At 40.8% G+C, this 25,278-nt stretch overlaps 1 protein-coding gene across 5 annotated transcripts in view; it reads left to right on the top strand.

Annotated features, from left to right (window-relative positions):
• The window catches only part of SPTBN5 (spectrin beta, non-erythrocytic 5), a 97,069-nt gene extending 72,595 nt beyond the window's left edge, over positions 1 to 24,474 (top strand). For 4 of the 5 annotated variants that reach the window (XM_074235162.1, XM_074235160.1, XM_074235158.1 and 1 more), the window contains 15 exons: positions 304 to 508; positions 1,365 to 1,559; positions 4,963 to 5,118; positions 5,581 to 5,798; positions 7,621 to 7,810; positions 8,230 to 8,406; positions 9,584 to 9,688; positions 10,118 to 10,429; positions 10,722 to 10,796; positions 11,253 to 11,327; positions 11,482 to 11,573; positions 14,792 to 14,877; positions 16,863 to 16,968; positions 17,261 to 17,355; positions 19,870 to 24,474. In XM_074235162.1, the coding sequence (XP_074091263.1) occupies positions 304 to 508; positions 1,365 to 1,559; positions 4,963 to 5,118; positions 5,581 to 5,798; positions 7,621 to 7,810; positions 8,230 to 8,406; positions 9,584 to 9,688; positions 10,118 to 10,429; positions 10,722 to 10,796; positions 11,253 to 11,327; positions 11,482 to 11,573; positions 14,792 to 14,877; positions 16,863 to 16,968; positions 17,261 to 17,355; positions 19,870 to 19,937 (2,155 nt within the window). In that variant the 3' untranslated portion in view covers positions 19,938 to 24,474. The remainder of the gene's footprint in view (positions 1 to 303; positions 509 to 1,364; positions 1,560 to 4,962; positions 5,119 to 5,580; positions 5,799 to 7,620; positions 7,811 to 8,229; positions 8,407 to 9,583; positions 9,689 to 10,117; positions 10,430 to 10,721; positions 10,797 to 11,252; positions 11,328 to 11,481; positions 11,574 to 14,791; positions 14,878 to 16,862; positions 16,969 to 17,260; positions 17,356 to 19,869) is intronic. The other variant, XM_074235161.1, reaches the window with a different exon arrangement.
• Positions 24,475 to 25,278: the final 804 nt, after the last annotated feature.

The raw sequence follows: 25,278 nt of genomic DNA, 5'->3' as shown, positions 1-25,278 counted from the left end.
AATGGGCCCTTCATTTTATAAATGAAAAAACTGAGTCCCAGGGACTCAAAATTCCAAAGTCACATGGGTGGTCAGCATCCAAGGTAAGTGTTGAAGAAAGGATGCCAGGGACAAAGAGACAGTGCAGTAGATGAAGGACCAGATCTAGTCAGGAGGACCTGAGTTCAAATCCAGACTCAGGCACTTCCTAGCTGGGTGACCCTGGACAAGACGCTTAATTCCAATTGCATCTGCAAAAACAAGAATAGAAAGAAAGGATGCCATCTTCAAGATGATCTTAGCAGACCCTCTTCTTATTCTTAGTCTTAAGGCACTGACCTATCTACAGAGTCTGAGAGAGACCCACAGGGGGTTACTGCAGAAGGCCAAGAGCCAAGAGCAACACCTACAAGAGCAGCAGTACCTTTGTCAACTGGAGCAGGAGGCCCAGCTTCTGGACACCTGGCTGTCAGGCAAGCAGGCCACAGCTGAGTCCCAAGACTATGGGCAGGACCTGGAGGATGTCAAGGTAACCTCTGCACAAGGGGAGGACAACTCTATGGGGAGGAAAAAAGTTATGGAGGGAGGGAAAGGAACCCAGGATGTGGGGAGGGAAACCCCCAGCTCTACAGCTTGCTCGTTCTAGGGCCGGGGCTGATTAATTGTGTGCTAATTAATTAATCTTGGCCCAGCCAAGATTCTCCTATGCCACTGTGCTGCAGGTAAGAATACCTTTTGAGAGTGGGGAGGAGGGGTGTCCTTCCCTCAATCTTGAAATATTTTCTTTTAGACCAGGCTCTGTGCTAGACAAAAGTAAATAACTCATGTCCTTGAGGATCTAGCAGTCAAATCAGGGAAACAACATATTCTCAAATAGATAATATGCAAAACTCATATTTTAAAAAAAATTAATATTTTATTTTTTCCAATTACATGTAAAGACAATTTTTAACATTCATTTTTAATAAAATTTTGAGTTCCAGATTTTCTCCTTCCCTCTCCTTCCCTTTCCCTAAGACAGTAAATAATTTAATAGAGGTTATATACTTATATACAAAACAGATACAAGATGTTTTTTGTTAAGGTTATTGAAGTTCAGATCCTAACTCTGATAATTTACTACTCTGATAATTACTACTTCATCATCTACAAAGAAGAAGAGTTAGATTAGATATCAAGCCAATTAACATTTATTAAGTGCCTACTGAATGTAAAAGACAGTTCTTGCTCTCCAGGAGCTCAGCTGTAGACATTGCATTTGATGTCTAAGGTGGTGTATGGGCTGAGCTTGAAAGGAAACTGGGGTTCTAAGAGGCATAGGGAAGGCCAGAGGGTTTCTAGATAGGGCAAAGATAGAGATGGAATTCTGGGTTCTACTCTTGCAGGTGTTGGAAGAGAAGTTCCATACTTTCCAAACAGAAGTGCAAAGCTTGGGATCAACCAAGGTTCAGGGGTTTCTTGAGCTGGCTGGCAACCTGGAACAGGCAGCCCCCAGGTGCTACTCCAAGATCCAGGCTCAAAGGAGTCGCATCCAGGCCTCCTTGGAACAACTGAACAAAGCCATGAGGACCCGCAAAGAGGTATAAACTAAGCAGAGGGACCCCATTAGTGGCTAGGTGGAGCTGCAGTTAGAACACTGAACTTGGGGCCAGCAAGACCTGAGTTCAAATCTAGTCTCAGACACTTGCTATCTTATCTTACTTGGGTAAGTCACTTAAAAGAAACATCCTCTGTCTCAGCGTCCTCATCTGTAAAATGGGGATAAAAATAGCCTCTATCTCACAGGGGTTATTTCAAAGATCAAAGGACCCAACACATGTAAAGGGTTTTGTAAACTTTAAATTGTTATGCAAATGCCAGCTATTATTATCATCATTCGTATGACTCAGCCCTCCTATGCTCTGGCTCTTCACTGTACTATTGGTCATTAATGACATGCAAATGCATTCCAACCTTGACAATGAGGTCAACTGGTTGTCAGTCTCTAACAGGGTTCTGGAGTTTAAGTTTCAAAAGGATTCTACCAAATCTGAAGCTGGTGATACCCCCCACCAAACAAGCCCACCCCCAGTTCATGACCATAGACTTTTCATCAAGGAAAAATGAACTTCCTTCTGGCCAAAGCCCATCGGGAAATGCATGCTTCAACCTACTTTTTTTTTTAGTTTTTATGCAAGGCAATGGGGTTAACTGTTAACTGGGGTTAAATGTAGTCTGAGACTGGATTTGAACTCAGGTACTCCTGACTCCAGGGTCGGTGCTCTATGCACTGTAGCACCTAGCTACCCCCAACCTACTTTTTTTTAAGGGCACTCCAAACCTATCAAGTCTCTGTGGGATGGGTGCTTTAACTGTATATGGTAGTGTGGAAAGAGATTGATCTATGGTATGCAAGAACCAACTCATACCAAAACTGACTACTAAACTTAGCAAAAACGCCCAAATTAGCAAAAACTATAAATTAGGACTATGTTTCTTGTTTTGCTATTTGTCTAGTCTAGAAGTTCCCAAATTGAGGCAGCAGCTTCTCACTAAATGTCCCCAAACCAAATTAAAATGTAATTGCTAAATGTATAATAAAATTAAAAAATACAATAAAACACAGAAAATGTGAATTTGTGATTTTCTAAGCCAATATGCTACCTTATCTATTCCTATTTGAGTTTAGATTTAAGAATGTGAGGGAGAAAATGCTAGTAGTACTCATTAAATTGAATATGTACAATGGACTCCTCATTCTATCCACTTCACTCAACATCAGTTCATGCAAGTCTTTTCCAGACTTTTCTAAAGTTTGGCCACTCATGATTTCTTATACAGCAATAGTACTTCATATCATTCATGTTCCATATTTGTTCAGCAATTCCCCAAGTACACATTAAACTTTAAAATATGCCTTGCATACATTTTCCCCCAGGGAGCTGTTTCTATAGGATGGGTGCTATTGTTATTGTCCCCATTCACAGATGGGTAGGTTAGATCTCAAAGTAGGTAAGTGACTTCATGGTCACAGAGAGTTGGGTACATATGACAGAGTGGTGTACAGTTTTCAAGAATTGGAAGTACCAGGGCAGCTAGGTGGCACAGTGGATGGAGCACCTGCCCCAGAGTCAGGAGGACCTGAGTTCAAATATGACCTCAGACACTTTTAATAATTGCCTAGCCATGTGACCTTGGGCAAGTCACTTAACCCCATTGCCTTAAATTTAAAAAAAAAAAGAATTGGAAGTACCATGTAACTTGTAGATTGAGTATTTGGTATGGAGGTATCTATTTTAAAATATTGTTCAAAAATGATTATCTTCCAGTGTTAAATCAGACATTTGTGAGCTAAGGTTCAGACTTTGATAATACTCCAGTTCAGTAAATTAGTTGAGATACCTTGAGATCTGTATTTGTACTGTCAGGATTTGTCATTTATATGTTCATGAAAGAAAGAAAACTTCTGATATATAATTCTAAAAGGCAGTTCATGTCTTGCTAGATATTTGGAAGGTATTACATTTTTGTAGTCTAGGAGAGAGAGGGAGAAAAAAACAGAGAGACAGACAGACAGACAGGCAGACAGAAAGCTCAATCGATTGATTGATCAATTGATCTAAGGGCCAGACTTCAGCAGTAGTGAGTGAAATCAACTGCAAAAAAAAAAATGATACTGTGTCTCTCCCCACAGAAAACTCCATCCTAACCCTCCCTGATTTCTCAGCTTTTTCTGTTCCCTTCCTACCATTCCTTCTCTTCCACTACTATAGCTCTTCTTCATCTTAGATCTTCTTCTCACATTCATAAGATAATTAATAATAATAGCTAGGGTTAGTCTTTTTAGTATTTTAAGATTTACAGTATTTGCAAAGAGCTTGACAGAGTACCAAGTACACAGTGAGAATCTAATAAATGCTTATTGCTTTCTTTCCTTTACAATATTATCTCATTTTTATCCTCACATCAACCCTGGAAGGGAGGTGCTAGTATTTATTCTCATTTTAAAAATATGTAAATCGAGGCAGCTAGATGTTAAATGACTTACCCAAGGCATACAACTTGTTAAGTGTCTGAAGCGTAGGATCTGAACTCAGGTCTTCCTGACTCCAGACGCAGAGCTCTATCCATTGGGTCATCTAGATCATAGATCAAGAGCAGGAAGGGACTGTAGAGGTTAATTCAACCCCCTCATTTTTTAAAGATGTAGAATTAGTCCCAGGAAAGTCAAATGACTTGCCAAAGTTACTCTGATAGTAAGCAACCCCTTGATCTCTTGTGCTGTGGTTTTAGGAGAATGTGAGTCAGAAGACAAATCCTAGATCTGCCATTTAATTATCTACATGGACTTAGTACAATCCCTTTGCTTCATTGGGCCTCAGTTTCCCCAACTGTAAAATAAGAGAGTGGAAAAGATGACCTCTACAGTGTTTTCGAGTTCTAAATCCTATAATTCCATCCAACAAACATCTCTTTAAGTGCCTGTGATAGGCAAGTCATTGATGATACAAACTGGAGGGGAAGCAGAAGAGTTTATTGCATTTGAAATCAGAAAAACATGGATTAATATCCTACATCAGATACTAGTTATATGAACCTGGCCAAGCCATTTAAACACTCCAAACCTCAGTTTCCTCATTTGTAAAATGATGATACTAATGGAACCACCTTCCAGGCAAGGCTTAGATGGAATATATGTAGAGCATTTGGGCAGCTAGGTGGCCCAGTGGGGAGAGTACCATGTCTAGAATCAGGAAGACCCAAATTCAGATCTAGCATCAGACACTTACTAGTCTGGGTTTGTCACATAACCCTGTTTGCCTCAGTTTCTCATCTGTAAAATGATATGGAGGAGGAAGTAGCGAACCACATCAGTTATTTGACAAAAAAACCAAATTGAGGTCATGAAGAGTCAGACAGGACTGAAAAATAACTGACCAATATCTGATTCCCGAGCTAGGGATTGGGCCAGTCATACATCCAGGTGTTTTATTGTCTTCCCAGAACCTGGCTGCTGCCAGAGAGGTCCATGGCTTCGATCAGGCAGCGGCAGAGTTATGGAGCTGGATCCAGGAAAAGATCACTGTGCTGAGTCAAGGGGATTATGTCCATGACCTGTCTTCTGTGCAGGCTCTTCAAGCACAGCAGAGGAACCTGGAGGTAGGTCAGGGAGTCTCAGATATCTTAGAGGCAGCAGATTCCCTTTCCTACAGGCTTGAGTGGCAAGTCTAAGGGAGAGAGAGAGAGAGAGAGAGACAGAAAGACAGAGACAGAGAGTTAGAGAGAGGTATGCAGAGAAGGAGGGAAAGAGGGGGTAAGAGAAGGATGGCTAGATGGAGAAGAGGAAGAGAAAAGGGGGGAGTCTAGAGATGAGAATATGGAAGAATGAAGGAAAAAGAAAGAGAATTGAGGGGAAAGAGGGAGGAAAATAGGGAGTCTAGGAGGTAAGGATGTGGAAGAATGGGAGAAAGAGAGAGAATTAAAAAGCAGAAGGAGAAAGAGAGAAGGAGAGGAGAGAGGGAGGAGAAGATGGGAAAAGGAAGAAGGAAGGCAGAAGGAGGATTCCAAGCCGGGGAGCACAAGTCCAAGGGGAATGTGTTGTGCTAATGTTCTTGGTTGCAGCGGGAACTGGTGGCCATGGAGAAGGAAGTGAGTCGGGTGCAGGCTGAAGCTGGCTGGCTGGGCCGGCTGTACCCAGCCATTCAGGAAAATTTGGCCGAGAGACTGGCAGAGGTGCAGGAATCTTGGAGTGCTCTAGAGAAAAAGGCCCAGAATCGAGGCCAGTGGCTGCAGCAAGCTGAACATGGCCATATCTTCGTAAGCCGTTGTAGAGAGCTGCTGTGAGTGGGGACCCAGCCTAGTCATTCTCTACCCTTCATAGAGCCTGTCCACCCTGGGGTGACCTGCTGTGCTCTGGCCTGGCCAAACAACAAGGGGAATGATGGGCTCTGGTCTGGGTGGGTGATAGGGTGGGAGAGACGTTCTAGGATAAACTGGAAAACATGCAGAGGAAGGCAACCAGCATGGTTGAAAGGCTTTGAGCTTATGCTCAATGGCATTCAACTAAATCAGCTAGAAAAGAAAAGCCTCAGAAGGGACATGACCACTCTTCAAATGCAAGAGGAATTAGGTGCCATGGGTTAGAAGAACTAGGGACACTGGTCAGAGGGGGCAAAGAGCCCAATTTAAACTGGATAGCAAGGAAAAATGTCCTAATAATAATTGCTGTCCAAGAGCAGAACTAGACTGGAGACAAGAGGGAGTAGCTTCCTTTTCACTGGCGATGTTCAACCAAAGGTTGAAAGATCCTTCTTGGATGTGTTATAGAGGGACAGATGACTTAATATCTCAGGACCTCAGTTTTCTCATTTGTAAAATGAAGGCACTGGACTTGACTTGTATGGTCCCTTCCTAGTTCTAAGTCATTGATCCTCTGAATTCTTCTTCAGGTATGGGCTTACCTGGAGGTGTCTCTGAAGCCTCTTCCAACTCTAAAATTCTGAGATGGGCCTTTTTCCCCTTAAAGAGCACAAATAGATAGTACATTGAAGAATGGAAAAGAATGGGGCAGATAACTCTCCGTAGTTAAATAGCTCTGTGAGTTCTGTGGGAATTCTCTCCAATGGTACAGATTGTAATCCAACCATGCTTGCCCATTCTGGGTATTCTTATTTTTTGTTCTTTCATAGTTTTTCCTGAGATACAAAGAACTGGTAGAACTAGAGTAAATTCTCACAGAAAAAGGGAGAGACAGACAGACACAGAAATAGAGACAAGAGAATGAGAGACATAAAGAGAGACAGGAAACCCTTAGGCCCATTGCTGCAGTTGCTGATACCAAGTACCCCTAGGTCATCCTCTGTAAATTGGTCCATCCTTAGTGGGTGCAATGCAGCTCCAAGAGATTGCCATAATGGGAACAGGATCTTTAGGGTTGGGGATAGGGGTGACCCAGGAATGGGAAGAACACATGTCCTTGCTGGGCAGGGAATGCTTCTTCATTGGAATACCTCATTTACCCAGTAGACTCATGTTCCTTTTAGTTTTGGATAAAAGTGTGTTGGTAAATGCTTAAAAACCAACTCTCCAGAAAAGAAATATGCATGGGAAAACACTTTTAAGTTTAATCTGCATTTTTTTGCACTTTCTTAAGTTTGGACAATCAACAAAACAGTAAATCAAAACCTGATTTGCAATGTTTTCAGATGTCCTAGGTGTAAATGCTCACACTGAAAATTTATCAATCAGTTCTCAGGAACCTGACTCTTAAGGTCCCTTTTAACTTACCCCATCTAGATCCAACTACTTTCTCCAGATATGGTCCACATGGGATGACCATTGATCTTCTTTTGCTTTCACTAAATGTACAGATCATTTTGTTTTTCATTCTCACATTTATTTGATGATTATAGTTCAAAGGACCTAAGAGGACACTAATCTAATCTAGACATTCATTATATAGACAAAGAAACTGAGACCAGAGAAATAAAATACTTGCCCAAGGTCATCAGGGGTAAGATATGAACCCAGGATCTCTGACTACAGAGGTAGTGGGCTTTCATCATCACCCTGTCTCTCTTTGTTATAATGACTCTCTTTTGAGTTCTCCAAGTTCTGGTCTCTAACTCTTCTCACTCTGACCCAAGTCTCTCTGTCCCACAGAGGCCTGACCCAAGAGATGCAGAGGTTAGTAACGTTGGAAGAACTGTGTGGGGACATGAGTGGAGCAGAACGACAGCTGCTTCAGCACGAGGGGCTCAGGCTAGACATTGAGGAACATGGGCTTCTAGTGCAAGATGCCCAACAAGAAGGAGAGCAGTTGGCAGACAGCGGTCATTTTATGGCCCAAGAGGTCAGTACAGGTGAAGAGTTGGGAGCAGAAGGACACAAGGAAAGAATAAACTGGGGGGTGGGGGTGGGAGAAGGATGTGGAAGAACAGGAGTTCAAAGTGTGGGAGAAGCTAGGAACCCAAGGCCTCTCTCTTATGAATGGTCTAGACCTGCCCACTTGGCCAACCAGGGCCCATCCTCTGTCTTCTGAAGTAGCTTAGTGGTATAATAGATAGAGCATCAGACTTGTAGTCATGAAGACTTGAGCTCAAATTCTATCCCATGCCTTGGCCAAATCACGTAACCCCCTGTGCCTCAGTTTCCCCATATGAAGAATGGAGATATATAATAACACCTGCCTCATAGAGTTACTATAAGGATCAGATGAGATAACATGTAAAGCCCTTTGCCAACATCCTCTTCTTCATCATCATCATCCAGGTCAAGGAGTGGCTCCAAGAACTGGGAGACCAGCTACAGGAATTGCAAGAAAAGTGGGCATGTCGACAGGGGTTGTACAAAGAGAACTGGGAGATGCAAAAGCTCCGACAGGAGCTAGAAAAGGCTGACAATTGGCTGAGTTCAAGAGAGAGTCTCCTACTGGACCCCAACCTTGGGGTGAGTCAACACCCTGCTCCCCCAACCCTCTCCTGGTTCCCTTGGGGCCCTGGCTTCTCTCATTCACTGGCAGAACTTCTGCCCAAACAGGACTAGTTGGGAAGCAAATAAAAGTAGTTCACCACTCAAGGAATTTGGTTCAACAAATTAATTCAACAAATATTATGTCTCTTTTATGCAAGGTAAATCTTTTGCTCTTTTTTTTTTAAAAAAAGTCAAAGTTAAAAGGTTTCTTAAAAGACTATTTCCTCTGGAAAGTGAATTGTATTATTTGTCCAATTCTTATTTTTTGTTGCTTATTTAATTAAATATTCCCCTTATCTTTTCTCATTTTTTTAAAAAAGTACCTCCTATATACACTGAGATACAAAGACAAAAATGAAACAATCCCTATTCTCAAGTATTTTAAATTCTAAGGTGAGAGAGAGTTATTGAGGAGCTATATAAATATAAGCATGGTACGGGATAAATACAGGATATTTGGGGCAAGCAAGAGAGGTGAAAACTCTGGGGCAAAATTAAAGGTCCCATGTAAGAGGCAGCTCTTAAAGTTTGAAGGCAACCAGGGATTCTAAGGAGCAGGGGTGAAGGAGGGAGTGTGAGAGTCATGAACAGAGGTCACAGCTTGAACAAGGTACTGAGGTAGGAAATTAAATGTTGTATGCTGGTATAGTGATGGGTATGGGAACATAAAAATGGAAAATAAGGCAGAGTTTACAGAATGGGATCAGAGTTATGATATGTGTGTATGTATATTTAATCTTTAGAATATTATGGGAACAAGGAAAGATCATGGAATGCAGGGAAAATTTAAAGAGAAAAGAGACCAAGGATGTCTTCATGTAGGAGGTGGTACTTGTATTGAACCTTGAAAGAAAATGAGAAGTAGGCTTGAGAATTTCAAGCATAGGGGTCAGCCTGAACAAACTGGTGAAGGTGGAAGATGGAAGGCCAAGTTTAGCTGAACAAGAGTGCTTGAAGAACAACAGAGAACATTCAGTCAGTAAATACTTATTTCCTACTGTAATGCTAGGTACTGTGAGAGGTAATAGCAAATACAAAAAGGGGCAAAAGATAGTACACCTTCAAGGAGCTCTTAATCTAAACAAGCCTGGGAATATGTAGGTTGGCACAAGGTTGGGTATCTGAGTCTTATTTCAATTCTACTTCTTTCCAGAATTCAGTGTCTGATGTAGAAGAGCTACTTAGAAAGCACCAGGACCTTGAGAAGATGTTGGCATCTCAGGAAGAGAAGTTTGACCAGCTGCAGAGAAAGACTGAGGTATGGGGGCAAGGGGCAGAAAGGAAATAGCGTCCCAAGGTCTAATAGAGAGATTCTAATTTCAAGGGTAGAGAGTGTATGGGAGATGGGGGTGGGGGTCCTATCTTTTTGGTATCATTATGACTTAGCATCCCTCCTTTTAACCTTCTACCCTGCAGTATCATCCCTTCTTTTTCCCAATCCCATCTGCTCCTGCATCTCATCAATGTTGACTGAATAAAATGCTCTTATAAAGGGATGGGAAACAGAAAGGGAAAACCCTTCTGACACTGGAGACAAGGCAAAGATGGGAACCATAGAGAACCAGGGTTTCTTAGGGCTTAGAAGTGAGAGAAGGGAAAGGAGATGTAGGTAGACTATCTTAACTTGAGAATACCACAACCTATGTCAATGGCTTGGTCTGAGCCTATCTCTGCGTTGGTCCCACAGATTAACCAGAAGCTGCTGGAGCAGGTAGAAGTAGAAGGTTTAACATCCAAGACAATGGCAAAGAGAAGTTTACGAGTCCCATCTCTCAAGAAGAGGCCCCTGGAATATCTGGGATCAGGAGCAAAATTGGCTGATAGGAGCAACTTGCAGAAAAGGATCCCCTTGCAACCCTGGACTTCTTTCACCTCCATCTTCTCCCCATTACAAACAGTTAAGCAGAAAGTCCCCCTGCAAGAGGAGTCAAGAAGGGAACAATCTTTGGAAACAAGGGAGACCAGTTTTGCTCCCATCCTATCCCATGGAGCCATATTAGTGAGTAAAGACCATAGGATCTGGGGCTTGGGAAACTGGGGCAGAGAGAGAGAGTGGTGTGATATATTGGGAAAAATAATGTATTTGAGGTCAGAGGAACTGAGTTTGAATCCCAACTAAGTTTTTTACCATCTGTGTGACTTCAGCTCTGTGAGTGAAGGAAATAAATACATGAATTTTATTAAGTACCTACTATGTACTTAGCACTGGGGCTACCAATAGAAAAGGAAGACTGACCCCAGGACTAGCTTCCAACCTCTCATTTCTCATCATCCGTGTCCTTTGTTTTCAGGGTCTAAAGGATCCCCCTACCCTGGAGGGGTTGAAAATGAAGGAAAAACCACAGTTCTTACCTTCAGGGAGGCAGGTAAGTTGCAAGAGAAGAGATTCCTTCTGTTTTCTTTTCTCTTCCCACAATAGGAGGACTAGACTCCTTTGAGTCCTCCAGATAAACAGAAGATGGAGTTATCTGAACTAGGTCCAAATGGTTTACTCCAATTAAGGTGTGTATAATCTAGTTTTGTCAGTGGATCCCCACCCCAGGATACTGCTGTTTCTGTGGGTCTGGCTCCCAATCACAGCTCACCATGGATGGTAAAGAGCAGTACAGCCCATCAGTTGTTCTTCAGAATCCCAAGGAAGAAGGACTCTGACTTGAGCTGACAATCATCATTTTCCATGCCATACTGAAGGAGCCTCAAAGATACCTATTCCTTAAATCACTTAAACCCAGTTGTTTGAACAGGAAGAGAAAGTCAAGGGTGGGGGAGAAGGGAAGAGGAAGAGGAGAACCAATCTCACTGTCCATGGTTTGTCATTGCAGCTAGATGGGAGTCCCTGGAAGAAGTACGATGGGGCACTGTGGTGGGACCTCCTAAACAAGAGAAAAATATGTGAGGTACATGGGGCAGAACCCAGAAGATTAAGGAAGGGGGGTAGTAATGGCTGGAGAGAGTTCAAAAAAGGGAGAGGTTCACAGTGAGAAAAAGTTGAGATATGGGAACAAAGACTAGAGGAGTCAGTGTTGAGACCTCATCTCTTTCTCTTCTCAGGATGTCACTTTCCCAGACCTTCATAACCCAACAGGAGCCCAGTACCAAAAACCGAGTGGCAGCCTTGGAAGGGAAGCCACTTTCTACTTGAGGTGAGAATCCCTCGGGCTTTGAGGGAAGATAGTCACATGTGATCCTTGGGACATAATAGATAAGGAGATACTTGGCTTCCTGGAGGCAGAGACACTCCTCTTAGAGTATCTTAGAGTTCATACTGGAATGGTCACTTTTTTTCCTTTTACAGTTTTCTATTCTTTTTTTTTATGTTAATATTGTATTTGTTTTCCAATTATATACAATAGGTTGTTTCTACCTATCATTTTCTGTAAGGTTTTGAATTTTAAATTTTTCCTCCATCCTCCCTTCCCTCATCCCCCCATAGAAGGCAGCCTGATGATCTTTACCTTATTTCCATACTTCACATTGATCAAAATTGAATATGTTGGTAGAGAAATCATGACCTTGAGAAAACAAAATGTTATAAATAACAAAATGATGTAGTACATAAGACAATTTTTTTTTAAAAAAATTAAAGGTCCTGGACTTTAATCTTTGGTTAAAACTCCACAATTCTTTCTTTGGATACAGATGGTATTCTCCATCACGGATACCCTAAAATTGTTCCATTAAGGTTGATTACCACCTCCATGTTGCTGTTAGGGTGTACAATGTTCTTCTGGTTCTGCTCATCTCACTCAACATCAGATCATGCAAGTCTTCTGGAATGGTCACTTCTTTGGGGGTCCTGAGGGAAAGAGATAAAAGGTTCCCACTAAAAAGACTGGGAAGAAAGAAAAAAAATTAGAATAATTTAAAAGGATGTCCTTTGTTTTATTTGCTAATCAGGAGAGAAGCATTTTCATTTCTTAGTGATAATTATAACAGGGATCTACTTGACAAGAAAATCTAGTAATTTGGGAGAAGGGAAAAGAAGTAGCATAATACCAATTATAATAATTATAATTAGCAACCAGTATTTATGTAGCATTCTAAGGTCTGCAAAGAACATTATACAAGCTATCTCATTTAAACCTCACAACAACTCTGAGAAGGAGATACTATTATTATCTCTCCATAGATGAGGACAGAAGTAGAGGCGATGTGACTTGCCCAGAGTATCTGAGGATGGATTTTGAAGTCAGGCAGTTAAGTTGGAGCCACAGTGCAGAGTGCCCATCTGAAGTCAAGAATACTCATCTTTCTGAATTCAACTCTAACCTTAGACACTAGCTGTGTGACCCTGGGCAAGTCACTTAACACTATTTGCCTCAGTTTCCTCACCTGTAAAATGAACTGGAGAAGGAAATGGCAAATCCCTCCAATATCTTTGCCAAGAAAACCCCAAGAGGAATCATGAAGAATTGAACATGACTCAATAAATTCCTGAATTCAAGTCCAGTTCTCTCTACCATGCCACCTCGATGGCACAAAAGAATGGGCAAACAGCAGATACAGCAGACCACAGAAGCGATGGTGGATGTTAGAGACAGATGCAGCAATTTAAATAGTTGATACCAGCAGATGATGATAGTAGAAAGGAAGAGAATTAGCAAAACACAGAAAAACAAATTACAAAATAGCACTGCAGTCCCAGAGACAGACTCCTATGTTTCAGAATCCTCTAACTGAACAATGACCAAGAATCTATTAAGCTGGATCAGCTAGGTGGCACAAGGATAGAGCACTGGCCCTGGAGTCAGGAGGGTCTGAGTTCAAATCCTGTCTCAGTCACTTAATAATTATCTAGCTTCATGACCTTGGACAAGTCACTTAATCCCATTGCTGTAAATAAAATATATATTAAAAAAAGAATTTATTAAGCCTCTACCATGTGCCTGTGGTGTGGATGTGGATGCAAAGACTAAAAAATGATGTAATCTCTGAGCTCAAAGATTTATTCTTTTGGAGAAGACAACAGGTACATGTAGAAGAATATCATACAAAGCAATTGAGGGTACTTAGAAATTTGTTGTTGCTTGCTCAGGTCTGATGCTTTGTGACCCCATTGCCCATGGGGGTTTTTTGGGGGGGGAATACTAGAGTGGTTTGCCATTTCCTTCTCTAACTTCTTTTACAGATGAGGAACCTGAGGCAAATAGGGTGAAGTGACTTGCCCAGGATGACACAGCTAGTGTGTCTAAGGCCAATTTGATCTTAGGATCCCAGACCCTAATCTATCCACTGATCCACCTAGCTGCCTCCTAGATTTAGAAATTCTAAGGTAATTTTGGAAGGAAGATTGCAGAGAGATGATTCTATGAGCCAGAGGTAAAGAGGAAGGAATGGGTCACTGCCAGGACCAAAGCTCAGAGAGTGACAAGACAGGAAATGTGAGATCAGAGAAAAGGTCCATTTGTTTGAATCCTAGAGCACAGGGAAAATTGTGAAGATGGGTTGGGACTATGTTATGAAGGACTTTCATTTAAAGGAAGAGTTTATAATGGTTCATATGTTTACAACTACCATCTTATTTGATTTGATCTTTATGCTGGGTATACAAAGAAAAGCAAAAGTCTTAGCCCTTGAGGATCTCACAATCAATGAAAATGATCCAATGGTAACCTCATCTTCAGCCCTGTGCTCATTAAAAAGGCAAAATATTGTAAAATGACTCAATCCAGTTGACTGATGGATGGTTTTGGTATTTCAAAGTGAGCAGAGCTAGAAAATTAGTTGTAATTAGTAGAATGAATCTAGGAAATCAGGAAACTGCAGAATATATTTGTTTTAGAGAGAATTCCTTTCCGAGCAAAGGCTATTCTCTGAACACTTTTAAAATGCTTATAAAACTGATCATAATGTGGGTAATTCTTGCCAACTAGGAGAGGATAATGAATCAAGAGCCCTGTATTATAAACATACAAGGATGTTGTATTTGCATGTTCTGAAGCTGAATTCTGGCATGGTCAGGGACATCCTTACAAAAATAAAATCTTCAGGGAACTGAAAATGTTATTCAGCTTTGTTATTATTTAGTTGCTTTTCAATCGTGTCCAACTCTCTGTGACCCTATTTGGAGTTATCTTGGTAAAGATACTAGAGTGGCTTACCATTTCCTTCTCCAGTTCATTTTACAGATGAGGAAACTGCAATGGGGGTTAAATGACTTATCCAGAAAGCATCAGAAGTCAGATTTGAAATTCTATTACTTACTAAATGTGAAGAAATAATACAACAAAGGTCTTTTCTCAGTTGCTACTATCATCTTTTTTGTACTTCAAATGAAGAATCAGTGGGTGATGATTCTAGTTCTAAAAGTCTGTAATTATATAATTATTTTTTTTTATCCTTTTATGGTCTATGGTGCCAGGCATAGTAACAGTTCTGAAATCCAGCTTCCAACATCACCAGAAGGACAACCTGGTCTCCCTCTGCAAGCCCTGAGCAGCAGCACTGGTAGGTCCCATGGGATAAACAGGGCAAAGGAAGTTGGAGCAATCTGGGTTTTACTCCCTAGAATCTGTTCAGTTCATAATCAATCATATTTGTTTCATACTTTACTTAATTTTACCTTTTTTCAATGTTCCTTTCTTTCCATTATCTTCTCTGAACCTCATTAGTAACCTTGTGAGAGAGAGAAAGATCATTATCTCCATTTCATGGAGGAGAGAAGTGAGTCCCAGAGAGGTTGAATTAATTTGTCCAAGGACACAGAGCCAGTTAGTGGCAGACCTGGGACAAGAACCCAGATCTCTTTAGTCACCTTCTACGCTTCTACCACATGACAGTTATTTCTTGGGAACTTCCCCAAACTTTATCCTTTCACAATTAATTTAGGATTTTTTGCCTCTACTGGAAATTTTTCCACTTTTGGAAATTAACTAATTCATATAGGAACTGTTCTAGGAATTCCTTTTCCCACAACTATAATTGTGAATGGGAAGAGGCAGAGATCTTCTTAGACCCCTTCCCAATATACATAGCACTCACTGTTAATCTTGGGTGCCTCCCAGTGACACAGATCCCCAGCTAGCCTGATGAAACCCATTATGGTTGGGTGTGATTGTTCTTCCCATTTACAATGTTGGGGTTATTGGATATCTTTTTTTCTTGACTCTGCTTACTTCATTCGGCATCAATTCATATAGATCTCTCCATGCTTCTCTGTATTCATCACATAACATTTCTTAAAGCACAGTGATATTCCATTACATTCATTTTGTTTAGCTATTTCCCACTCAATGGGCATCTACTTTGTTTCCAATTCCTAGCTATTACAAGAAATGCTGCTATAAATGTTTTGGAGTATATGGGAACTTTCTTCTTAAGAATGGTGTCCTTGGGGTATAAGTTCAGTAGAAGTTTCTGGTTCAAAGGATATGAACACTTTAGTCACATTATTTGTATAATTCCAAACTACTTTCCAAAATGGTTGTACCATTTCAGAGTTCCACCAACAATGTATTAGTGTGCCTATCTTCCCTCAAGCCCAACATTGCTCCTTTTCATCATTTTTGATAACCTGAGAGATGTTTTGATTTGCATTTATCTTACCATTGGTGATTTAAAGCATTTAAAGCTTATGGTTTTGAATACTTTACAAGTTCTTCTCTTAAGAACTGTTTGTTCATGTATCTCTTAGAGAATGCCTAAAGATAGGTGTTTTCCTTTTTTTGTGTCATTGGACCCCTTCTCAGAATAATATTTTTAAATAATTTAAGGAAATTCAAAATTTCAGTTAAAAATTAGTTAAAATAAAGAGGTAATAATTTTTTTCCCCATCTGAGTTCAGAGGTATGGGATAGAAAGATACTGTATAATCTATCTACCAACTCCTTAGGGGTTCATAGACTCCCACTTAAGAATCTTGATTTAGGATACTTTTTCCCCCCAGTTTTTATTTTATTTTATTTTTATACAGTCAACTAGCATTTATTTCAACATTAATTTTTTGTAAAATTTTCTCTCCATGACAGTAAGCAATCTGATACAGGTTTTACATGCAAAATCATGCTAAATATATTTCCATATTAGTCATATTGTGACAGAAGAATCAGAACAAAAGGGAGAAACCATGAGAAATAAAAAACAAAAAAATTAAAAAAGGGAAAACAGTATGCTTTGATCTGCATTCAGACTCCATTGTTCTTTCTCTGGATGCAGCATTTTCCTAGGCTAATTCGTGCCTTGGCTCCTCATTATCCTCAGTTTGGATCTCCTGAGTTCAGTCTTTCTTAGAATCCCTCTTTTAGTAGAAAAGCACAGAAACCCCAAAGTAGTTGACACAATGTTGGACCCATCAGAAAGGGTAAATAAATAATTATTTCTTGAAAAACTCCATTTAGTCAGTCTGGATTTTGGAGGAAAGCATGAAGCAGAGAAAGGGAGGCCTATCTGGAGAAGACTCAGTTGCTGAACTTCTGATCTGATCTTGCCCATAGCTCTTCCTGAGGCCCACAGATTTGACCTAGAGCCCAGAGCCAGACCTCTCAGCAACTTCAGCGGACACCCTGCTGAGAAACTGCCCAGCAAGATCATCCTACCCAGGTAGGGGACCCGGTTAAAGAGTGTGGGCTGTACTGGGTGGAAGAGATACCATCCTCTGAGCTCAATCAGCTTCTTAGAAGATGACCTCCATGTCTCTGGATGTCCTTAGCTACCCTTGGAGACAGAGGTTAGTACTTGGGGGCTCTTCCTGAAACTCTGAGCCCTTAAACTCAGCGCTGCCCTATTTCTTCCTGTTTCAATGGCCAAATGTGGGCCATGACAGACAGCCAGATGTCATTAGGTCATAGGCTACCTTGGGTTCCCCTGAGAGAAAGGAATTGTATGTTCACAGGAGGATGCCTTCCTTTAAGCTCCAGAGGAAAACCGAACCTTTAGAGAGAGCTACACAAGACTTCATGCAGCCTCCAGCCCCAGGCCATTTCATTGGTAAGGGGCATCCTGTGTTTCCTTCTGTGTCCAGGAAATAATTTTCCAAATAAGATGTCTAGAATAAGGCTGGGCTGAGCCTATCTAATTTGGGCAAATCCACTCCTTATAATTTTAGTCTTTCTTCCTATGTTCCTATTTACTTTATTTATTTTCCTCTCTTCCTTATGTCTCATCTTCATCTTTGAGTAGCCCAGTCTTTCAGATCCCCTCTACTAAGGGAAGAAAGGAACCTCACTCTCTGTTACAGTTAAGACCTAGGAAGCCACAGTAGAGTTAGAGTGACTCCTGCAAAATTTCCATAAGAATTCTCTGAGGTCAAAAGAAATCTGATCAAGAACCTACTTGTCTGTCTACTGAAGGCAAAAAGGCAAGCAGAACAGGCCCAAGCCTCTGACTTTCTGGAATAATAATAACCAACACTTAGATAATAACTAACATTTTCTGCAAAGTAGTCTACTAAATGATCTTTCCAGTCATTTCACATTGGACTCTGAACCCGTGCTTAGTGTATGGTTATGGAATATGAAATCTCATGGAGATGGAAAGGGCATCCCAAGATCTTGGACACAGATGACCATCATTTGGCCTATTTATCATTTCTTACAGATTTTTGCCTCCTTCCCTTGGTGTTCTTCTCTCCCTCACTTAGACTTCTTCTACTTCTACTGCAAGGTTTACTTGGGCCCTATATAGGGAGGTGGGAGTACTTACAGTTAGATGGGAACATGTGTGATATGGGGGAGCAAGGACACACAGAAATGAATGAACCATATTCCATAAAATGCCAATCTACAGGCATTACTCTTATGACTACAGCAATCTTTCATGAAGGGATTCCATTCACCAAGCTGTCTGTGTCATAGTCTAGTATTGTCTATACCACAGCCCAGCCTAGATCTATAAGGAAGGGGGGAAACCCTAAGAAAAACCAGTTCTGGGGCGGCTAGGTGGTGCAGTGGATAAAGCACTGGCTTCAGGAGTACCTGGGTTCAAATCCTGTCTCAGATACTTAATAATTACCTAGCCCTGTGGCCTTGGGCAAGCCACTTAATCCCATTTGCCTTGCAAAAAACCTAAAAACAAAACAAAACAAAACAAAACAAAAAACCAGTTCTGGGATTCTTTTCAGCTTCATGTTCCCTCCCATACATAATTTAATAATAATAATACCAGGGGAAGCAGCCTGTGGTAATGCCTGAAGAGCTGGCCTTAGGGACAGAAAGACCTGAGTTCAAGTACTGCCTCTGCCATAAATATGTGAAGATGACTCCCAGGGCTCTGGGCAAGCCTATAATTTACATCCTTATTGTTAGAGGCTATTTACATACCAGGAATTTTCCACACCAAAGAAATTACAGGTCTTAGTCTACTAGGAATAGTTACATTTTACATGGTGTTTAAAATGGCTTTATAGAAACCAGAGGGACAAAAATAGTTATCTATGTTTTGGTGGTATGATATTTGATAGTTTTCAGCTATGTCAGAATCTTTGTGACCTCATTTGTGGTTATTCCTGGAGCCTTTTCTCAGTTCCTTCACTAGCCCATTTTACAGATGAGGAAACTGAGACAAACAATTACACAGACTTGCCCAAGGTCACATAGCCAGTAAGTATCTGAGGCCTCTAGGCCATGCATTCTCTCTCAACTGAAATATCTAACTGTACGGGGCAGCTAGGTGGCGCAGTGGATAAGGCACCGGCCCTGGAGTCAGGAGTACCTGGGTTCAAATCTGGTCTCAAACACTTAATTATTACCTAGCTGTGTGGCCTTGGGCAAGCCACTTAACCCCATTTGCCTTGCAAAAACCTAAAAAAACCCAACCAAACAAAAAGAAATATCTAGCTGCCCCTCTTATCTCAGCTTTACAGATTTGTGGACCTAAGCACAGGTATTACACCTACCACAGGGGAGTGGCTTGCCAGTGATCACACAGCATCTCCTAAGTGTAAAAGGCATGGGTCAAATCCAAGTTTCTCTGGACTCAAGTACAGTGTTCTTCCCACTCTAACACATTGTCTCTATGTGAAGGACAGTTGGTCAACAAGTATCTCTCATAAACAAGACTGAGATGTAGGTAGCTAGGTGGTGCAGTGGAGACCTGGAGTCAAAAAGATATATGACTCCTGACTAGCTCAATGACCCTGGACAAGGCATTTCACCTGTCCACCTTAGTTTCCTTGTTTGTAAAATAGTAGCTCCCACCTCCAAGGGCTGTTGTGAGGATGAGATATTTATAAAGTACTTTGCAAACATAAAGCTATACTCAAAATACTAGTTGTTATTACTGTGGTGGTAGTGGTTGCTTTTTTTTGTTATATTCTTGGTCATTTCCAAAGACTACTGGCCTGCTCCCAACAATTCTTCTAAAAAGGGAAGGGGATTGGAGTTGTAGACAAGGCCAGAGAGTTAAAAAGGATCTCAGTTTGGGGGAGGAGAAAAAAACAAAAAAGCAGCCACACCCCTAAGTCTTCTGTTCCCTCCTAAACTCAGACTCCCTGTTCCCCTACAGGACCTGGGACTAAGGATGAGACAGCAAGAGCTCCCAACCTTAGCAGAGGAGAGAAGGAGAACCTCTAGAAAGATTTTCTGGAGAAACTGTGCTTCAGAAGACATGAACACATGAGGAAGAATGTTGTTCTTTGCTTCTCCAAAGCAGAGTCCTCCATCCCAGCCCGGAAGTTTTTTCTTAAACTTTAATATTTCATTTTATCCTCATGAGGTCCTGGGGCTCTGATTGTAATTGGCTTAAAAACAGAGCAGAGCAGGAGTGAGGACACTAGCAAGGCTGTTTTCCTACTAAAATTAGGCTGCTTCTGTTGTCTCTCTTTGGGTTTAATTAGTACATGTCAGTGATGTCTTCAGCCTTATGGTTAAAGCAATGTGGAAAGAGCTTTGGAGTCTAATCCTACCTCTGATGCTTACTATCTGTGTGGCACCTCCGTTTCCTTAACTGTAAAATACCTCTTAAGATGTCTTCCAACTTTAGACCGATGATCCTTTGACCTGGATTCAAATCTTGTTTCTGATGCTTTCTACTTATATGACCCTAAATTAGGCAATCCCTGGGTCTCAGTTTCATCATCTGTAAAATGAAGTGGTTGGATTAGATGACTTAATGGTCCCTTCCAACTTTAGATTGATGACCTTCTGATCCAGGACTGGATCCAAATCCTACCTTTGTCATCTACTATCTGTATGACCTTGGGAAAGTTGCTTAAACTCCCTGGGTCTCAATTTTCCTCACTTATAAAATGAGACCAAACGGCCTACATGGTCCTACTCAACTCCTAAAGAGAAAGGAGCACTAGGAGTAAGAAGACCAACATCCTTAAAATGAAAGGATTGACCTAGGTGATCCTTAAGGTCCCTTCCAGATCTAAAATTCTTTGATTTCTTCCTGAGTGGGAGGAAGTGGCTTTTTGGCCATCTTCTCTGATGGACCATGGGAATCATTCAGAAATGGACAAAGCAGAGCTGACTTCTCTGCTTTGCAGAAGGTTGGGGATGATGGGGGGAATTCTTAACAGAATGAGGAAAAACTCTCGGGAGGAAGACAAAGAAAAGAAAAAGAACATAAGGAATTCAAAGAGAATCTAATTCAGGGGCATATGAGGGTCAAGAGGGGAAAAGGTATTAGAATGTAGTTGCTAAAGATCTCTGAGAATTTAGAAGATATGTATGGGAACCCGGGCTACCCTAGAAAGACCCTGGAAAACATCTCCAGGAATTGTAGAGCCCTGGAGAAATAGGTAATCAAAGGATTTAGAGGCACAATTGTTACCAATCAAGGCAACCTTAAAAGGGAACAGAGGGTGTAGGAAGTGACTAGCAAGTGAGATGTTGGTGTCAAAGATGTCATTTTCTGGACTGTTACTTAGGATATAAGAAGGGCAGATTCTTGCCTAGAAACAATACACACAGAATGAAAATCTATTTGAGAGGAGAGGATGTGAGGTACAAAGGAGTCCAGGTACAGTAGCCAAACCCAGTACTCTAGAGGAGGCAGCAAGCATGACAAAGGGTGGTAAAGGAAGAGGCACTTGGGAATCTGTAGGAACAATAATGAGGAAGAGGGGCAGATGTCATACATAATACATGAAGTATGTGTCATGAATTTGAGAAATTACATGAGAGGGAAATATAATCCATAGAGATCACTAAGTCTTAAAGGGATGTGATTCATGACTGGGATATTGCAATGGAAGGATACACCTTATTCAAAATAATTGATTTAACATAAAGATCAGTGGGATAGCACTTTACATCAAGATATTCACCTGTGTGGAAATCCTGATGAGAAGCAAAAGACAAAGCATTTTAGTGTAACTCAAAGGAAGAAGGTGAATCAAATATACTGTCATAGTGGAAATATACTAAGCATCACAAGTATTTATTCTCTCCCCCTCATACATCTCACCCCTGGGGGGGGGGGAAGAAGGAAAAATAAAATCCTTATAATAAATATGCATAGTTAGGCAAAACAAATTCCCATATTGCTGACTTTTGTTCTAACTAACAAAGACGAAAGAGTGAAATTCAAATAAGAATGAAGGAAACCTTGGGAGATAATGGCTATATGCTCTTAGTTTACCATGATAGATAAAGAGGGCTCTCCTCCCTCCAGCATTGTCAGGATGTAGGACTTTAAAAAAGTAGAATCAGGGGAGTAGTGTGAGAGGACAGGAAGGATCCAAGGCTAGAAAACATTTAAAAGGAGTTTCGGTTAAGTGCAATAGTAGAAGGGGCAGCTAGGTGGCGTAGTGGATAAAGCACCTGCCTTGGAGTCAGGAGTACCTGGGTTCAAATCCAGTCTCAGACACTTAATAATTACCTAGCTGTGTGGTCTTGGGCAAGCCACTTAATCCCATTTGCCTTGCAAAAACCTAAAACAAAACAGACAAAAAAAGGGCAATAGCAGACTTCCAAAAATGAAATAATAGTGATAGTCAAATTGCTTTTGAAAATAAAAAGGAGATGTTTAACAAGAATTAGATGACTGAATAGAGATATTCTCTATAAATTTACATTGGAAAAACTACAAATACAAGAGACAGAAACACTATTTACAGTAACAACAGATACAAAAAAATGGCAAGGTCCCATCAGAATAGATTGGGGAAAATTAAATCCCTTCTTGTGCTCAAGCTTTTGGTAAAGAGGATAAAAGCCACTTTTAGACTTGAGGAAGAAAGAGAAAGACCAAAGAAGGAATAAGATCTCAACTTAGTGTGAATGGGAAGTTAAATGATGGAAATAAAACAGAATTACATGACTCCTTTTTTCGTTTCTATTTTCTCTACTAAGAAGAATTCTTTTCAGAATGTGGTAGAGAGAACAAAACTGTTTATCCAGGAATTAGAATCTGTAGTGGTGGTGTTTAGTCATTCCAGTATGTTTGACTCTGTGACCCCATGAGCCAGGGCACACACCATTGAACCCATATGGTGAATCCTGATCTGCCCTTAATGAGTTCAGGTTACTTGGTCTGGACGTCCTGCATTCTCGGCTTCTGAAAGAACTCATGGAGGTGATTGTTGATCAACTGTTAGTGAAATGTCCTTTCAAATAAATGGAAAACAGTGAAAGCTTTGAACCACAGTGTCATAGGACTTAAAAATGGAAAGGGGGCCTCAGTAATCATCCTTCAATTCAATCAATTCCTTCATTTTATGGATGAGGCAGAGAAGTTACCACCAGAGGTAGCAGAACAAGAGAGCCAGAGTTTCAATGAAGTCCTGTGATGTCAAGGTCACTGTCCCAAGCTAATAAAAGCTGATCGCATGATTCACATGCATTCTCAGTGGATGCTGACAACCATCTTCAGAGACAACATATATTTTGGTCCTCATTCTACAAGCTTGTAGATGGAAACCTTAATGTTAATTCTTAGTTTAAAATGAAAAAAAAAACCCACCTTAGAATAGATCATTAAAATAGTCATTTGTCAGTATTTCGAAAGGAGGAATCAATGTAGATCATTCTACCCACACTAACCTAATTTGCTTTTTGACAGGTGGCTAGACTAGTAAATCAAGTAATAACAGCTAGCTTTCATATAGTATTTACTAGGTGGCAGGCATTTTGCTGCATTTTACAATTATCATTACATAACAACCCAGAGAGGTAAGTGCTAGTATAATCAGATGAGGAAACTAAGACAAACCAGATGATTTGCCCAAGTCACATAGATAGCAACTATCTGAGGCCACATTTGAACTTGGGTCCTTCTGACTGTAGGCCACTGACATGGAATGCCCGGATTTAGGCAAGACAATAAAGTGTCTCCTGATAAACTTATGGGCAAAGTAGAGATATGGATTAAGTTTTATAAAGTGGATTTAGAGCTGATTGATTGTACCAGAAGAATTTTGATTCATGGATCAGTGTCTCTACCAGTCACCCTAGGTCTCAGCCTTTGCTGCTGTTCTGAGTAAGTGTTCAAATTTTCTGTTCCTTGGATGAAAGCACTGATGTCAATAGTCATTGAATTTGAAATGGCACGCTTATTGAAATCCAAGAGAGAATGAATTAATTGGAAGATTGAATTAGGATTCCCCCAAATCTCAACATCAGTGGGATAAAGCTGGTAGATCATAGAATCAATGAGGTACCTTGGGGACCATTTCCTCTTGTTTTACACATGAGGAAACAGAGGCCCAAAAAAAGATGAAATAATTTGCCTAGTGTCATATGATAAATGCCTGAGATAGCATTTGAATACAGGTTTACTGACTCTAAACCCAGAGTTCTTATCATTGCATCATGGTTAAAAATAAATAGAAAATCCATGGGGGCAGCTAGGTGGTGCAGTGGATAAAGCACAGGCCTTGGAGTCAGGAGTACCTGGGTTCAAATCTGGCCTCAGACACTTAATAATTACCTAGCTGTGTGGCCTTGGGCAAGCCACTTAATCCCATTACCTTGCAAAAAAAAAGAAAGAAAGAAATAGAAAATCTTGCAATTGGGCTCAAAATAGTGAACTATGCAAGTATGAAGGGGGAAGAGTTCATGTGAAAAAAAAAATCAAAGTGGTTTTGTTTAACTATTTTCAGGAATGTAGTACTTGTTTGGGTTTGTTTGGGTATTTGCTGGAAAGTATCTGTTGTGTTAAAAACTAAACAAAGATTTAAAAAAAAAATAAAGAATGTGGGTCTTTTGTGACTTACAAACCCAACAAGAATCAGCAGCCAAATCAAAAAGAAATGACTCATTCAGTTTTAGGCCTGTTAAGAGAAGGGCACTGTCCAGAGTAAGGAGGTTGCAAGTCCTGCTGTGCCCAGGTCATGATTATGTGAAGTTCTAGCTGCCGTATCTGAGAAGGGACACTGACCAGCTGGAGAGAGTCGAGAAGGAGCAAAAGCCTGGCAAGGAAGAGCTCTCCCAGACAAAAATGGATTGAAAGAATAGAGGAAATGGAAAAATTAAGATTTAGGGGGAGAGGAGAAGAGGGGAGGCAGGATATGTCAGCTTCAGATTATTGGAAGGTTTGTGAAAGGGAGAGCAAACTTTGTCCTTAGAATTGTAAAATGGTGTAAGGCCCAGGGAGGCAAGAGGAAATCTTCCCAACACTTGGAATAGGCCATTCCAGAAGGGGATACTGAGATGCTGGCAGTACCAGCATCATGGGAGATCTTCAATTGGAAGCTGGAGGACCTATATCTGATTCTCTGATCCTCTGATCTCAGATCAAGGATGTGCCAAAGGAAAGAACATTAGATTTGAATTCAGAGAATCTGGCTATGATTCTTGACTTTATTTGTGAGAATTTGAGCAAGATAATGCCAATAATTCCCTTCTCTGGACTCCAGGCTTCTCATGCAAACTAATTGACCCCAAGGACCCTTTAGTAATAAATACTGTGATCCATGGATATAGAGGATTGTTGTAGAGTAGATTCATTCAAGGGCTTGGACCAGAT

The sequence above is a fragment of the Macrotis lagotis genome, chromosome 4 (assembly GCF_037893015.1).
Source record: "Macrotis lagotis isolate mMagLag1 chromosome 4, bilby.v1.9.chrom.fasta, whole genome shotgun sequence".
NCBI classification, from domain to species: Eukaryota; Metazoa; Chordata; class Mammalia; order Peramelemorphia; family Peramelidae; genus Macrotis; species Macrotis lagotis.
The sequence above is the reverse complement of the archived record's forward strand: the minus strand, read 5'-3'. Positions and strand labels throughout refer to the sequence as shown.